The 15246-nt window shown below is 55.0% G+C and overlaps 1 protein-coding gene across 1 annotated transcript in view; it reads left to right on the forward strand.

Moving 5' to 3' along the window:
- Window positions 1–12198, forward strand: part of GTF3C1 (general transcription factor IIIC subunit 1) — a 93678-nt gene extending 81480 nt beyond the window's left edge. The window contains exons 31-37 of the mRNA XM_004450467.4: window positions 1283–1570; window positions 2313–2572; window positions 3816–4096; window positions 7011–7566; window positions 8733–8784; window positions 10002–10194; window positions 11164–12198. Of these exons, the coding sequence (XP_004450524.2) occupies window positions 1283–1570; window positions 2313–2572; window positions 3816–4096; window positions 7011–7566; window positions 8733–8784; window positions 10002–10194; window positions 11164–11376 (1843 nt within the window). The 3' untranslated portion in view covers window positions 11377–12198. The remainder of the gene's footprint in view (window positions 1–1282; window positions 1571–2312; window positions 2573–3815; window positions 4097–7010; window positions 7567–8732; window positions 8785–10001; window positions 10195–11163) is intronic.
- Window positions 12199–15246: the final 3048 nt, after the last annotated feature.

Here is a 15246-nt window from a genome sequence, read left to right on the forward strand (position 1 = left end):
ACTAACATACACCATCACCAGAGGGGCCAGGCCGGGCCTCTCGCAGCCTGTGTCGCCCTGTGCATGAATGGGTTTCCTCAGGACAGCCCCGCCTCTTCCTTGCATGGGGATAAGGCTAACGCGAATAGTTTGTGTTAGGAGCCTTTACCATTTGCAGGTAGTTTGTTTCCTTTCCCCTCGTCAAACTGGAAAAAATCAATTTCTAATTTCATAATTGGCCAACTTTTAAAGTACACCCTCCAGGTAGAGGGTAACCTCAGCTTATAATCCTCACAGCTCAGAGATGCAAAAAGACACCTGTTTTGCAGGTTTATTGCCTTCATTTCAAAGCCATCACACATTTTTCCGACTCAGTTTGCAGCACATCGCAGCCTCAGGTGGTTGGGAAGGCTGAGGCACGCTCAGCAAATCCCTCCTGAGCGGAGCATCCTCACGAGGGGGCCTTGGGCCCCCAGTGGGTGCTGCTGCCCTCTGTCTCCTGTTTGGCTGTTTGTACCATTAGCCTCCTAAAATACACAAAGCAAGTCATTAGAATATTCTCCAGGCATTTCTCCTTGATGCTCGTCTTGGCTGGCTTCCCCTCTCCTTGTCCTCCTTACCAGCTCTCAGACCTATGGAGGCTGCATTCAGAAACCAGGAGAACACATGAGTATTTTTGGTTTCTTCTCTCCCATCTGTTTGCCAGTGATTCCAGACATTCTCCTTTCCTAAGTGCCTTCCCTGATTCCTAGTGACCCCCAGTCTCCTTCACCTTCCTGGAGAGTAGCCTGGTAGAGACCCAGAGCAGCTTTTCTGGACTGCAGCATCCTCATCTGTGGACCGAGGGACAGGGTGGTCAGCAGATCAAGAAGACCTCTTGGGTCCTTCCCTCTGACCTTTTGGGTTGACAGAGGCCAGGGCTTGGTTCCCTGCAGTGACCTTACAGACAGTGAAATCGAGCAGATGTGTGTCCTCTCAGCTCCATACAAGGTCAGGGCTGGCTTGGTTTAAAGATTGTTCTTTCAAAATGGACATTTATCTTCCCCTCATACAGCACCTCTTTGTAGGGCAGGCCACAGGGGGCCAAGCTTTGGGCCAGGCCTCAGGGATACAAGGTGAGAAGACATGGCCCTGCCTTAAAGGTGCCCAGGAGACTGGGAAGACAGACAGCCTTAGCCGCCAGCTGCAGGGCAGCCTCCATCTGAGCGGGGGGAAGCTAAAGTGCATGTTGCCCATCCAGTAAAGGCTGCCACCGCCCCGTCCTCAGCTGAGCCTCACCTTTTTTTGTTGTTGGTCTGTGTAGGATTTTTACATGGCGATTTCCAAGCACCATCTGCACAGAATCGTTCCAGTTCTTCAACAGAATCAGGGCTGCTGGCAAGTTGGACAAGCCTGATAATTTTTCCTTCAAAGACCAGAATCCCAACAACTCTGTAAACAACCTTGTAGCATTTTCTTTGGACAGCCCTGGAGGGAACTGCGTGGCTGTCCTGACCCTCTTCTCTTTGGGTCTCATTTCTGTGGATGTCAGGATCCCAGAACAGATCATCGTGGTGGACAGCTCCATGGTAGAGAATGAGGTCATTAAAAGGTGAGCGCTGGGGCTTGGCAGCAGGCTGGGTGCTGGGCGTGGTGCAGGCCACCCCGACCTGCAGCTGGGGGTTGAGGGCATTCAGAGGCCGTGGCACTGCCATCTCCTCCCATGACAATGGTGTCGGCAGTTGCGTATGTCCAGTCATCTGGCCTTTACTCCCCCTGCTGAGCTTTTCCGCCTTTTGCCTGGCTAGATGCTGTCCAGACCAGCCAGCAAGGGGCAGGCTTTGCCTTCAGGGAGCTCACAGGGCTGGGCCTTCACGGAGCGGAGAGCTAGGAATCGCAGTGCTGTGTGCAGGAAGCCTCTGCTGATGCTTCCTGGGGCTATGAAGATCAGACACAGTGCAGGGAGGAGACAGGGAAAATGGGATGAGGCAGAGGGTGCTTGATGGCATAATGGCTGAGCTGGGATTAGTGGAGAAGGGGGCGCTTTTTGGACAGAGCCGTAGGAAGGATTTTCCAGGCAGAAAACCACCCTTGCAAGGACATAGCCAGGTGAGAGGGGTCAACATGACCGGGGCGGGAAGGTGCAGTGAAGGGAGATGAACCTAGAGCAGCAGCCCCCACCGGGTCCCCCAGGTCACAGGAGCACAGCCGCTACCACAAGGGCGTCCCTGGCTGTTGGAGTCTCTGCCAAGGCCAAATCCCAGAGGGAGAAGCTCCTACCCAGAAGAGCTGGCTAGAGCGCAGACAGGCAGGGCCTGTGTCCTACTTGCTAGGTCTCCGTCTTCTCCTCCTAGCTTGGGGAAGGACGGGAGCGTGGAAGACGACGAGGACGAAGAGGAGGACTTGGAGGAAGGCACGGGGGGCAAACGCCAGGCCATCGAGGTCAAGGCCCACCAGGCCTCGCACACCAACTACCTGCTGATGAGGGGCTACTATGCCCCTGGCATCGTCAGCACCCGCAACCTCAACCCCAACGACAACATTGTGGTGAACTCCTGCCTGGTGAGGTTCCAGCTGCGCTGCACACCCATGCCCACCCACCTTGGGCCCATTGGTGAGTGCTGCCCCTGCGAGGCTCAGGGGTGGGAGCAGCAGGCAGGCCCTAAAGGCTCTGAGGCCCATCCTGTGACCCAAGCCAGCGAGGCCCCCTCCAAGCCAAGGGATGAGGTCCCAGCTGACAGTGCCTACAGCAAAAACAAAACAAAAAAATGCCTCCCCATCCTTGGCAACCAACCTAAGGAGCACATGTCCTCTGAGACCCCTTCACCAAGAGACCATGTGTCCAGGGATCCCACAGTGCTCCAGCTTAGAGACTCCCCCATTCTCTTTTCTTCCTTTAGTCGGTGTCATACACACAAGTGCTAAGAAATCAAGCAGAGAAGGGCTTGTAACAGAAAGCAGCAGCCCCCTTCCCACACCCTCGAACCCCTGTCCTGCTCGTCAGATAACCTTTTCACTGTTTCTGTCTCTAGGTCTGGCAGTTGCCTCCATGTCACTAGATTAGCCACGTTTATGACACTTCTAAGCATTTTCTTTTGACTCCTTGCCATGCCAGATGGGCATAATAAAGTTCATTTTCATTATCTCCCATTTCCTTTACTTGCAGTTTTTACACATTTTAGTTCTTCTTTGAATCTTTAAATAACTTTCTTAAACCTCTACATACCCTCCATTTTAGGCAGTCCCCTCCCACTATGCCAAGTGGGGATATCAAGGACCCTCCCTCCCACTGCTTCCTACCTTTCGGCTGTTGAGGCTGCTGATGTTTACTGTCGGTTCCATAACCATGATTCAGTATTCTGTGCTTTGTCTGGAGTTTGTACTGAGAACCTGTAGGTTGTGGTCTTAGCAGAGACATTTTTGTAGGAAGCAGAAACCAGCCCTAGCTAGTTTAAACAAAAAGGAGGACTTTATTGGAAGGGCCCCAGGGTATCCCATTGGGACATCAGGACAGCGGGGTCTGGGTGGCCGCAGCCAAGGGCCTCCGTCCCCAAGCTCTGGCTGACCGTGCTCAGACCGTGCCCCGACCCCGGTCCCTCAGGTCAGATCTCGAGCAGGAGAATCTTCCTAGCTGGGGATGAATCCATTCCAGTCAGCTAGGCCAGGACCCAGGGCCACGGGTCAGAAACCCAACTGCCCGGGCCCCCCCAGGTCCACCCAGAACAGTGACCACTGTGGCTGATGGGGGAGCAGTGAGTTGGCACTGGCATGAGTCCTGCCTGTGTATTGCTTGTGCCTTGGTCTGGGGAGGGGTCTTTGTCAGAGCTGATTCTGATGGTCCTTCCTCATCTTTGTAGCCACTTCTCTGGAAGAGCTGACGGTGGGAACCTCCTGCCTCCCTGACACTTTCACCAGACTGATAAACACCCAAGAAAACCCCTGCAGCTTGGAAGAGTTTGCCCACCAGGTGGCGCTGTCTGGGTATAAACCTGAAGATGTGTCTGCCGCCTTGGAGGTCCAGAGGGCTATCGCAGCCACGGGTTCTTTTGGGGTGGACAGGGTAGAGCTGAGCAGACGGTTCTCTGCCTTGGAGAAGACAGGAGGTGAGCGCGCCAGGACGCTCACGGACTACATCCAGGTGAGCTGTGCTGTAAGTCAGCTCGGCAGAGCCAAAGCAGAGGTCGTGGCGCCCAGGCCACACGCACTGCAGATGGGTGTGCTCTGGGCCAGGGGGTGAAATTTTTAAAAGCATTGAATTAGTTGTCAGTAATTAAAATCAGGAGATTTCTGCTGAAGCCCAGCTTCTGAAAGTTACACGATATGGCCAGACAGGGCCCTGTTGCTGTTCAATGACCCTTGAGCCCAAAGAATGTGATAACAGGAGGATCTTTTAAATCCATCCCCCTTCTGACTAGCATAGCCTCGTCAGCAAAAGTTCCTCTTTATGAAGGAAGTTGTTCGCTCATCATTATTAAGAAACCGCTTTCCGTGGCCTGACACTCATCTCTTTTACCTAATAGAGGAACTCACTCCCTATTAGAGGCCGGTCCCACTACCATTCCCACATCGGGTGCCAGCACTACAGAAGCTCAGCAGTCCGTCAGTCAGAAGCCTCACTGACACTGTGGCGCTGGGCATTTCTTACGCTTTGCTGTCTCCTCAATTACTGTGGTTTACAGTTCAGGGAAGTCCAGTGGTTGGTCAGATTTCTGGATTCTGTGATGGTTATGAAACATTCCATAGCATGGATGCACAGGTTTAGGAGATCAGTTTGTAAATCGAGTTGGAACTTGCCCACTGACAGTGCTCATCCAAAACATCACAGCTCCCGTGGTAGCTCCATGTAACAAACCAGTGTCTACCAACTTGGAGCTATTGATGTAAGTTAAGCCATGTGAACTCCAGAGGCTCCCGAGCCACCAGTCAAGGCATTAAATATGGAGACTGGGCCAGAGAAACAAGGGAAAGTATTGGTGAAATCAAACTAACAAACCTGAAAACCACATTTAGCTGAAAGCTGTTTAGCTAGAAAAATTAGTCCGCACGCGTGGGCACAGCAGGCAGGGCTCCCTGGGCGTTCAGTGTGTGATGGGTGGAGGGGGCAGCTGTATGGTGGGGGGCGCTTGCCTTGCAGCATCCTATGGGAGGGGGTACTGGCTGGGCACTGCAGACTGCAGGCCGGGGTGCCCGACAGAGGGGTGGGGTTGCTCAGGAAGCCCTGCACCTCTTATTTCCCCAGATTCAGAATGGAAGTCAAATCCTAATGTGTTCTATGAGTGCAAGAAATAAGAGAGGGCCGATAATCACCATTCACGCAGTGTTCTTTTCTATTTGTATTTTTTTTAAGATTTATTTTATTTATTTATTACCCCCCACCCCTTGTTGTCTCAGTGTGTGCGCACTGTCTGTTCATCTTCACTTTAGGAAGCACCGGGAACGGAACCCGGGACCTCCCATGTGGGAGAGAGGTGCTGAATCACTCACACCACTTCAGCTCCCTGCTCTGTTGTGTCGTTGTCTTGCCTTTTGATATTTCCTTACTGAGTCATCCTGCCGCATCAGCTCACTGCACCTGGAGATCACCTTCTCCAGGAGGTCCTGGGAACCAAACCTGGAACCTCCCATGTGGTGGGCGGGAGCTCAATCACTTGGGCCACATCTGCCTCCACATGTAGTGTTTATTGTTCATAAAACCAGAGGGAAGCAGTGATTCTCCCAAGGTCACGGGTGGTGGAGCCCAGGTGCTTGCCCTTGTCCCCCTTTGGACTCACGATGCCATTGGTTATCTAGAGGTGATGAGTCAGGCCTGTCGACAACCCCCAGAGGGCAAGCGCCCCGCAGCAGACCTGCAAGACCCGGAAGCGAGTCTGGGTTCCAGGCCGTGCATGGGGTAAACTCCTCGAACACTGAATTGTGGTTTCTTTATACAAAAATTTTAAAAAGAGTCGGTCTGCCTCCCAGAGCTGGTGCATCTCCTGAGTAAGAACAAGGAGGTTAGAAGCAGGGCATGGGTGGAGTGTGAGAGGAGTTATTGCGATTCCATGAGAACAGCAGTTTTCTTTTGTAGTATTTTATCTAATTAGAGCATTTTCATTATTTCCATATTAACAGTAATAGTAAAAAACAGACAAAGAAGAAAATTCTTCACCTCTCAATCTTTCTATGTTTCCCCTGCTGTACATAGCTGCTATTTTTCTGGCTGTTCTCACACATTTATTTATTTATTATTTATTTAGCAGTTTTATTAAGATCTTTTCACACACCTTATGGGAATAATCTTTTTTTTTTTTTTAAAGATTTATTTTTTATTTATTCCTCTCCCCCCACCCACCCCGTTGTGTGCTCTCTGTGTCCATTCTCTGTGTGTTCTTCTGTGTCCACTTGGATTCTCGTCAGCACCACTGGGAATCTGTGTTTCTTTCTGTTGCGTCATCTTGCTACGTCAGCTCTCCGTGTGTGCGGCACCACTCCTGGGCAGGCTGCACTTTTTTCGCTCAGGGCAGCTCTCCTTACAGGGTGCACTCCTTGCACATGGGGCTCCCCTACGCAGGGGACACCCCCGCGTGGCATGGCACTCCTTGCACACATCAGCACTGTATGTGGGCCAGCTCCACATGGGTCAGGAGGCCCTGGGTTTGAACCCTGGACCTCCCATGTGGTAGGCAGATGCTCTATCCATTGAGCCAAATCCGCTTCCTGGAAATAATCGTTTTTGAGGAAGATCTTGAGAGAGCTTGGGATGTTGAGTTTTGTGGGAGGACACTGGCCAGCCAGATGATTTGTAACTTCATGTGAGCCTTGGGAGCAGAGCTGTATTGCTGAGACATTAACACATTTGGCCTTGGACCAGTAGGCATATCAAGGCCGAGGGAGGCAGAGAGACTGCCCAGGGTCCCGTGGCCTGTTAGTGGCAGGCCCAGGCCTAGAAGCCCATGTTCAGTTGTCTGGGCTTGCCACTTGCTCAAGACACGTAGACACAGCAGGCAGGAGAGACGGCCCCGGGCGCCACTGTCAGGCATGCCCAGGCAGACATGTCCTCTTTCCTCCACTAGGACCTCTTGGAGCAGCACCAGGTGCTGGAAGTCGGCGGCAACACGGTTCGCCTCGTGACCATGGCCTCCGCCCAGCCCTGGCTGCTGCACTCAATTCGTCTAAAAGGCAATAAGGAGGACGCCGACAGTCAGAGAGAAGGCCCCCAGGCCGGGCCCCCGGAGGGGCCTTCCAGCGAGGACAGCCCCTCTGAGGGCCAGGCTCCCCCGTCTCAGGGCCCCCGGAGCAGCAAGAGATGCGCCAGCCCAGCCAGCTCTGACCCCACAAGTCAGGGCAGGGAGACTGACTCCGAGAGTATCCAGAAGACCCCCGCAAAGAAGCCCAGGCTCCAGGACGGGTGCTCGGCGCCCAGCCCCAGGCTGGAGGCAGAAGAGGGGGTAGAAACCCAAGCCCCTGCTCTGCCCACAGCTCCCAAAGACACAGGTGCCAGGGATCCTCCCGTAGGAGCGCCCGAGGCTGTGCAGGAAGACCAAGAAGATGTCGGGGCCCCCAGCTCCCCAAGCCAAGAGCAGCCGAGCTGTCAGGCCCAGCTTCCAGAAGGCTGTGAAGACCCCAGAGGTACCTAAACTTGTCCCCTACCCACCCCCACCCTCCCGTTCTCTGTCCTCAGACCGGATTGGCCAACACCTTCCTCCCAGATCGGCAACTGCCCCTGGGCACAAAACGGGCCTTGGGCTGGGACTCTTCATCACCCAGACCTTGAGGTGGGTGCAGAGCTTGCTTCTATCTTCCCACCAGAGGGCAGAAGGCTTCAGAAACTCAGGTACAAATCTCTGAATTGCAAGTCTTAAGAAAGAGGCACTTCTGGCCGTGTTTGCTGTTTCTGACAGAAGAAGGTGGCAACAGGAATGCGAGGGTTGCCTCGCATTTCGTAGGTTCTGGCAGACACAGACTTTTGAAACTTGCCCTTCACCTCTCATGCTACCTTTTTTTTTTTTTTTTTTTTTTTTTTTTAAAGATTTACTTATTTTATTTAATTTCCCCCCCTCCCCCGGTTGTCTGTTCTTGGTGTCGATTTGCTGCGTCTTGTTTCTTTGTCCGCTTCTGTTGTCGTCAGCGGCACGGGAAGTGTGGGCGGCGCCATTCCTGGGCAGGCTGCACTTTCTTTCGCGCTGGGCGGCTCTCCTCACGGGCGCACTCCTTGCGCGTGGGGCTCCCCCACGCGGGGGACACCCTTGTGTGGCAGGGCACTCCTTGCGCGCATCAGCACTGCGCATGGGCCAGCTCCACACGGGTCAAGGAGGCCCGGGGTCTGAACCGCGGACCTCCCATATGGTAGACAGACGCCCTAACCACTGGGCCAAAGTCCGTTTCCCTCTCATGCTACCCTTTATCCATAGTTAACAGTGGCCTTTTTATGTGGTTTCCGAGGGTGCTTTGTTTCATTGGGGTGTTCTTGCCCAAGGGTTTTACACACACAGTGTTGGTGGTCGGGGCTTCTGGACAGGACTTACGGTCTCACCAGCTTCCCCCAGCGGGGGTGGGACCCTCGGGGCCTGGGAACGGGCTCACCCACCACTGTGGCCAGTTCCTGTTTGGCCCTGAGCACACTGCCCCTGCCACCAGCCCAGCGTTGCTGAAAGGAAGTCCACGAGGAAAGGGTGGGGTCCTCCTCGTCACTGCATTAGCCCAGCCTGGGCCTGGGACTTATTTGTTGAATGACTGAGGAAGAGGAGGTGGACTCACCCTTTTTAAGTGCCTCAGTCTTTTTCCTCTTCCATCAGGTTTCACAGAGAGTTCTGTGGCCGGCAGCCTCTCACAAGCAGCACAGGAAAGGTGAGTGTGTCGTTCTCTCAGGGGACCTGGGGGTGAGGAGAGCAGGGGGACATCCGTCCTCAAGCTCCCAGACCAGGGGCCCAGCCTGAGCTGCAGGGAGGCCTTTCCCTGAGGCACAGCACTGGGCATCGGCCTGGCACCCTTTTCTCAGCCAGGGGACTTGGACATGTGTGGGCTTTTTGGGGTTGTCACACTCACAAGCGGGAAGGGTGGGCTGGAGGTACCCTTTGCACATAGTAGGCCAGGGCCAGAAGTGCTAAACATTTACGGTGCCCAGGGCAGCTGGAGCAATGAGCCATTCCACCAGAACACCCACAGCGCTGCTGAGAAGCAGGCCTGGCGCAGTCACATGCCACAACTCGCTAGGGCCTGCCCAGGGCGCATGAGCAGCATTAGCCCCGCTTCACAGGCAGAGGCAGGGCCCAGAGGAGCCTAGCCCTGACCCAGGTCACCCAGTGCCCCAAACCCCCTCCCAGGGCCATCTCCACTTCATGTGTTTTGCCTTTGACCCCCAGCAACTCCAGAGCCCCTCGGTGCTGTCAGAGTCAAAAGGTTGAAGGTTGTGCTGGGGTGAAGAGCCACTTACGATGGCCTTCCCAACGTGTGGGGCGGCATTTCCTCCGTCCATCCCAGGATGATGCCCTGCACCCTGCTCCAGGCTCTCGGCCCAGCCGTGGCGGCCAGAGCCAGGACCAGCCCAGCTGGCCTGGGCCTCGTCCCATGCCTGGGCCATGTGGTGGGTGTGCGCCTGGTGTAGGAGCAGACACCTACCTCTGTTGAAAGGAAAGCACACCTGGGCCCCTGGGCCTCACGGAAGTCGAGCTTCTGGACAAAGGCCTCTGCGAGCTGGGCTGGAAGGAGGAGGCAGCCACTGGCAGGGGGCCCCAGGTGACCCTGGTCAGTCCAGACGTCATCACTCTTGTTCCCCTGTCCTGCCACGGTGGGGGGAGCACGAGTGTTGCCAGGTGACTTAAGGGTCAGGGACCCATAGGACAGGCTCACTGGTCCCTCCCGGCCTTGGTCACCTGCTCAGATCCCTGCAGAGTGACCCCATGTAGCCGTGATTATGCCTGGGGTGGACCACAGTCCTGATAGGAGGGATGGAGGGAGGAGAAGGGCAGAGGGTGCTGCCCTCCCTGCCTGAGGATGGTGACAGTCCTTGGGGTGCTCATCTGCCTCCCACCCATTAAGAACTGACACTCCTTTCGGGCCTGCAGGGACTGCGAGAACGTCTGCTTTATGGGCCGCCCATGGCGCATCGTGGACGGCCACCTGAACACACCGGTGTGCAAGGGCATGCTGGAAGCCGTGTTGTACCACATCATGACCCGGCCCGGCATCCCCGAGAGCACCCTGCTGCAGCACTACCAGGGCGTCCTGCAGCCCGTCGCTGTGTTCGAGCTGCTCCAGGTGCGCTGGCTCCTCCCCGTCACCACAGCCTCAGGGGCGGGGGTCATGGACGAGGGTCATGGACGAGGCCTAGGGTCGGCAGCTCCTGCAGGTTCTACCCACAAGTGCACCCAGGTAGAGGGTGGCCCACGGGCCTTCCTGAAGGAGAACCGGGCATCCAGGAAGAGCCTCCCCCTTGGTACGTTTCTCTGGCTCCTCACCCTCCCCAGAGAGGCTCTGCCCCACTGCTCCCCCAGGGAGCTCCCGCAGGCCAGGCCCACGCCTACTTTCCATCCTCCTCTCTCCAACCTTCTCTGCCCTTCCGTGCTGTCAGCTCCAGCACTGGCTCTTGACCTCCAGCTCAGCCCGCAGTCCCGCACTCCCCCCTGGGTTTCCTTCCCCATTCCCCAGCCAGCTCTACACTGCTGCCAACCTGAACTGTCAGCCTTTCTGGGTGTCTCATCTCTCCCGCTGTCCCTCTTCATGGGTCACAAGCCCTCATGTCCCCAGGGACCCCAAGGTCAGCCTTGGGGAGGACTTTGGGCAGCAGGGAAGCTGGAGCACGTGTGCCCATGCCTCCCAGGGCTGCCACACAGACATGGCCCCAGTGCAGCCGATACACCATCCCCTCAAGGGAAGCTGGGAACTTGACCGTCATGGGAACTTTTCCTGAACTTTCAAGTGTGTACACGCCAAACAAAACCCCATCAGGAAGCCAGTTTGTGACACCTGTTCTCTGCCCTCTCCGGAGATCAGATTTCCTGTGGTGGCTCCAACAATGGGACAAAGTCCAGCCACCCTTCCCTCTCCTGCTCTGGGCTTCCACCTAACACTTCCAAGTCAGTCCTTCTCATCTCAAGGCCAGGTTCAGGTGTCACCTGCTCTGGGGAGCAGCTCCCTGAGACAGTGTGTTCCATAAACGCTTTAAGAAGAAATCAACAAATACCTAAGGTAATCCCTTTGTAAGCCTGTTGTTTATAATGTCTGCAGGGTCTGGAATCCCTCGGCTGCATTAAAAAGCGCTTGCTGAGAAAGCCCTCAGCCGTCTCGCTCTTCTCCAAGCCTGGGGTGGAGGAGGTGGAGGCATCCTGCAGTCTGAGCGAGAGCCCCATGGCCTTCTACGAGCCCACGCTGGACTGCGCCCTGCGCCTGGGCCGGGTGTTTCCCCACACAGTCAACTGGAACAAGTGGGTTCACTTGTAAGGCACCTGGGTCCCTACCTGCCACCAGCACAACCTGCCATGCCCGCCCTAGCCATCGCTGGTTGACAAGGGGGCTCACCCTTCTCTGGGGGAGCCGCTTGTCCAGATGCTTGGTGCCAGGATGCACATGCAGCCTGGCGAGGTCAAGCTCAGGGAGCAAGCTCCACCCACACCTGCAGCAGGTGCCCCGGCCAGAGCCCGTCACCTGAAAGCTGCTTCCCACCTAGAGCTCCTGGAAGTGGGGGCTCTACCTGCCGCTCCCAGGGGCCCTCCCTGGGCTGCCCCTTGGGCGCCTGCTTCTTCATTCACCCCAGGAGTTGGGGCTTCTGGTCCCAGGTGGCCGGGATGTGGTGGAAGAGCTGCCCAGCGAACTGGGGCCCCACCCTCCTCTCCGACGCCTGTTTGCTTGGCCTCTTAGCCATTGTTGCGGGCACCTTCCTGCCCTTGCGCAGCTGTGTGCAGTTCGCTGGACCTGGATGGTGGCAAGCTTGAGGCCCACAAGGGCTGGTCCTCCAAGGGCTTCCCAGCATGTGCCGCCATCTGGAGACAGCTGCCCCCAGGCCCCAGCCTCCTGGTGGGCCTCAGAGCTCTCGTCTGATGATCAGGGGGCAGGGAGCCCCGGGCCTGCCCACACCCAGGACCACTCACATGCAGACTGCAGCCACCCTGGCAGGCCCCCTCCCTGCACCGGCGCACGTCCCTGCAGGGGAAGAATGAGACATCTCTGTAGTTTTAGGTTTGTTTTGTTTTGTCCTTTCACTCTCCTTCCTAAGTCCCCTAGCATGTATTTATTTATTTTGTAATTAAAGTGGAGTAAAAGACATTGCACTGTGTTTCCTAAAGAACCTTTGCTCCCTGGAGAATTCCCTGCTTTCAGCTGCAGAGCAGCCAGGAGAGGATGTTCCCAGTAAAACCGCTAGAGGAGAGAAGGGCCCAGCCTCACCCTCTGGGACCGGCGCAATCTGTCAGTCTGGGCCTGCCGAGTACGTCCTCGGGGGGAGAAGGGTGTGGGCAGCACCCATCCCTGCCTCGCGAGCATCTGCCTTCTTTCCTGGGCCCAGGCCTGTCCCTTCACACAGGCTCTCGGCCCAGTGCCAGTCCCATGGTCAGCTCCCCCCAACCCCAAGCCAGCGCTGGGGTCACAGAGGTCGAAGGCCAGTAGGGTGAATTTAGCCCATTGTAGTCCTCTTCAGTCCAACAGCCTTGGAAGTTTCACATTTTTAAAAAATCCAGATTCTTATATCTGGCAAACTGGGTACCTATCCCTACTGCTACAAGTGGAGGCTCTGGGTCCGGCCACTCCTTGGAGGGGGGATGTGCCTCCCCCGTCACCATCACCCCACATTCCACCATGCGACACCTGATCCAGTCCAGTTTCCACCCCTGTGCCTCCGTCTTCTCTCACCAGGGATCAGGGCCCCAGTTCCTCAGGTACAAGGAGAGGGTCAGGACAGGGACTGGGCGCCTGAGGTGAACCCAGCACAGGCAAGACTTCGGACAAGTCTGAGCATCGTGGGGTTTTTTTTCCTTTTTTTCTTTTTCATTTTCACTCAAGTGTGAAAGGACAAATTCCATGGGTTTTTTGAGAAGACCAGGTAAAATAATGGATGTGATCCGCTTTAGAAACAGAAACTACTTTACAAATGCTAATTATCTTGGTACGCAGGGGAGTGGAGGGCAGGCAGCTACATCTTGACATAAACGTCTCAGAGGCTGAGTTTTCCCATCTGGAAAATGGGAATAAAAAACCCCCATGCAGGAGGGCCAGATGGGCTGAAAGAGGCCCCAGGTTAAAAGGGAGGTTAAAAGTAAATTAAAAAAAAAAAATCGACTCTATTGCCTATAGATAAAACCCATGAAAGGGCAAAACTGATCCACTGCCTCTTAAAGCCTCCAGAGCAAGTCTGGGTAGTGGTTCAAGGTCATGTCCTGCCTGTGGTTTCCTACCCAGGTGGGGCACGTCCTGTTGGGAAGACACCCAGGTCTTCCCAAGAGCCCGACAAGGCCTGACTGCAGGCCCCACGCCCTCAGCCTGGCGTCCTCTCCCTTCCCCCCGACCCCCATCTCCCCCTCCTCACTGCCTGTCCACTCTTTTTCCTTTCTAAACACTTGAAACAGCTACAATTGTGGCTAAAACCTCTGGGTCCCCTTTCTCCCTTCAGAAATCCTTCCAGACCTTTTCTTTGCATCTTGGCATTGACGTACATGCCCTCCCCCCCTGGAAAACATGGAGGGGTGAGACCACTTGGTCATGAAATATGCTTAGCCCTCACTAAGTGGCAAATCTGCACCAGCACGTAGAGACCAACGCTTGCTAAACCGGCAGAGGAGTCTCCAGTACTGAAGCCCTGGAATTTATTCATTCTTCTCCCCAATGGCAAGCATCTAAACGCTTCCCGGTTCTCCCCTGTGCAGACAGTGCTTCCCTGAGCATCTTCATGGCTGCCTCCTTGGGCGTGGCCTCCCCTCTTTCCCGAGCCTCCCACATCTTGGTTAGTCATTCCCGCCAGCCACCTCCTAGGTCTCTCTCCTTCCCTTTGCATCTCATTTCTCCCCTGGCCGCCGCAAACCCTCCTCTAACTTCTCTGGCTACTCACCAACCTTCCCTTGGCCCCTTACTTGCTTTTGCCATGTGTGCGTGTGCGTGCATGCGTGTGTGATCTCCCTGCTTGGTGGTCATTCCCTTCCCACCTCTGTGTCCAGTCCAGCCCTTGTTGAATTTAAAAGCCTGCCAGTTCACCTGGGATCTGCATCCGTAGGCTGGGTCCACATTCCCGCCGCAGAGGGCTGCCGTGACGATGGTACAGGGTGGCCTGCAGAAATGCTAATACAGAGCCTGGCAGATGCAGGAGAGCCCATTTCTAGGGCTCTCCAGCAGGGGGCACTGGTAGCCCGCGCATCCTTGTTTCCTTTGGCTTCCTCTTAGTTTCTCAGGGTCTCTTGTTCCTTGTCCATTCTTGTCTGAGTGAAACCTGTCAAAACTGCCTGAGGTAGGGGTAGGGGGTGGCTTGTCCATAAAAACAAGGATATAAAAATATTTTCCGAGCACTTGCAATGTGCCAGACGCTATTCCCTAAAAAACGTCCAATCAGTATACCCTTTTCATGGTGAAGAAATTGAGGCGCAAGGAGGTAAAATAATTTCCACAAGGTCGGCCGCTTATAAATGGATCTGTGACGTTCAACCCAGGTGGCCCGGTCTCGGCGACCACCCTCTGTGCTTCGGAAGGATGGGTGGGAAGCCAGCCTTTATGTGGGGAGACCCCCTCCTAAATAGCCGAAGGCAGAGGTGTCTTTTCTCTGGGGCCATCAAATTTTAGAAGAAAAACCCTTTAAAATCTGTTGCCACCTAGGGAGACACCCCTAACTGCCCCATGGTCTGAGCAACTGGGGAGGTCTCTTGTCCCACTTGGGAGACTTCGGAGGAGGCCCCCTGTTCTCCTCCCAGTGCCTATTCTGTAGCATTTCCATGTCCAGAGCCAGGTGCTGCACTTGTCACTGACAGACTCACACCTTTACTTGAGCACCTGCTATATGCCGCACTAGTCTTGGCTCTGAGACACAGCAGTGAGTGAAACATACAATCTCCCTCATGCTCATGACCCAGACAGCTTAGAAAACTTGACAATATCTAGAATACAAGGTTTGTTAGAGTGCAGTAAGTGTGATGGAGAAAAATAGAACCAGGCCAAAAGAATCCAGAATGCTAGGGGCTGGGGGGTTACAGTTTTCAAAAAGGGGCCCTGGATAGTCCCACTGAGAGAGTAACGGAGCAAAGACCTCTCCACGTTCTCATTTCCATGAATTTTTTTTTAAAGATTTATTTATTTCTCTCCCCTTACACCCCCCCCCCCATTGTCTGCTCTCTGTGT

The sequence above is a fragment of the Dasypus novemcinctus genome, chromosome 23, assembly GCF_030445035.2.
Source record: "Dasypus novemcinctus isolate mDasNov1 chromosome 23, mDasNov1.1.hap2, whole genome shotgun sequence".
NCBI lineage: Eukaryota > Metazoa > Chordata > Mammalia > Cingulata > Dasypodidae > Dasypus > Dasypus novemcinctus.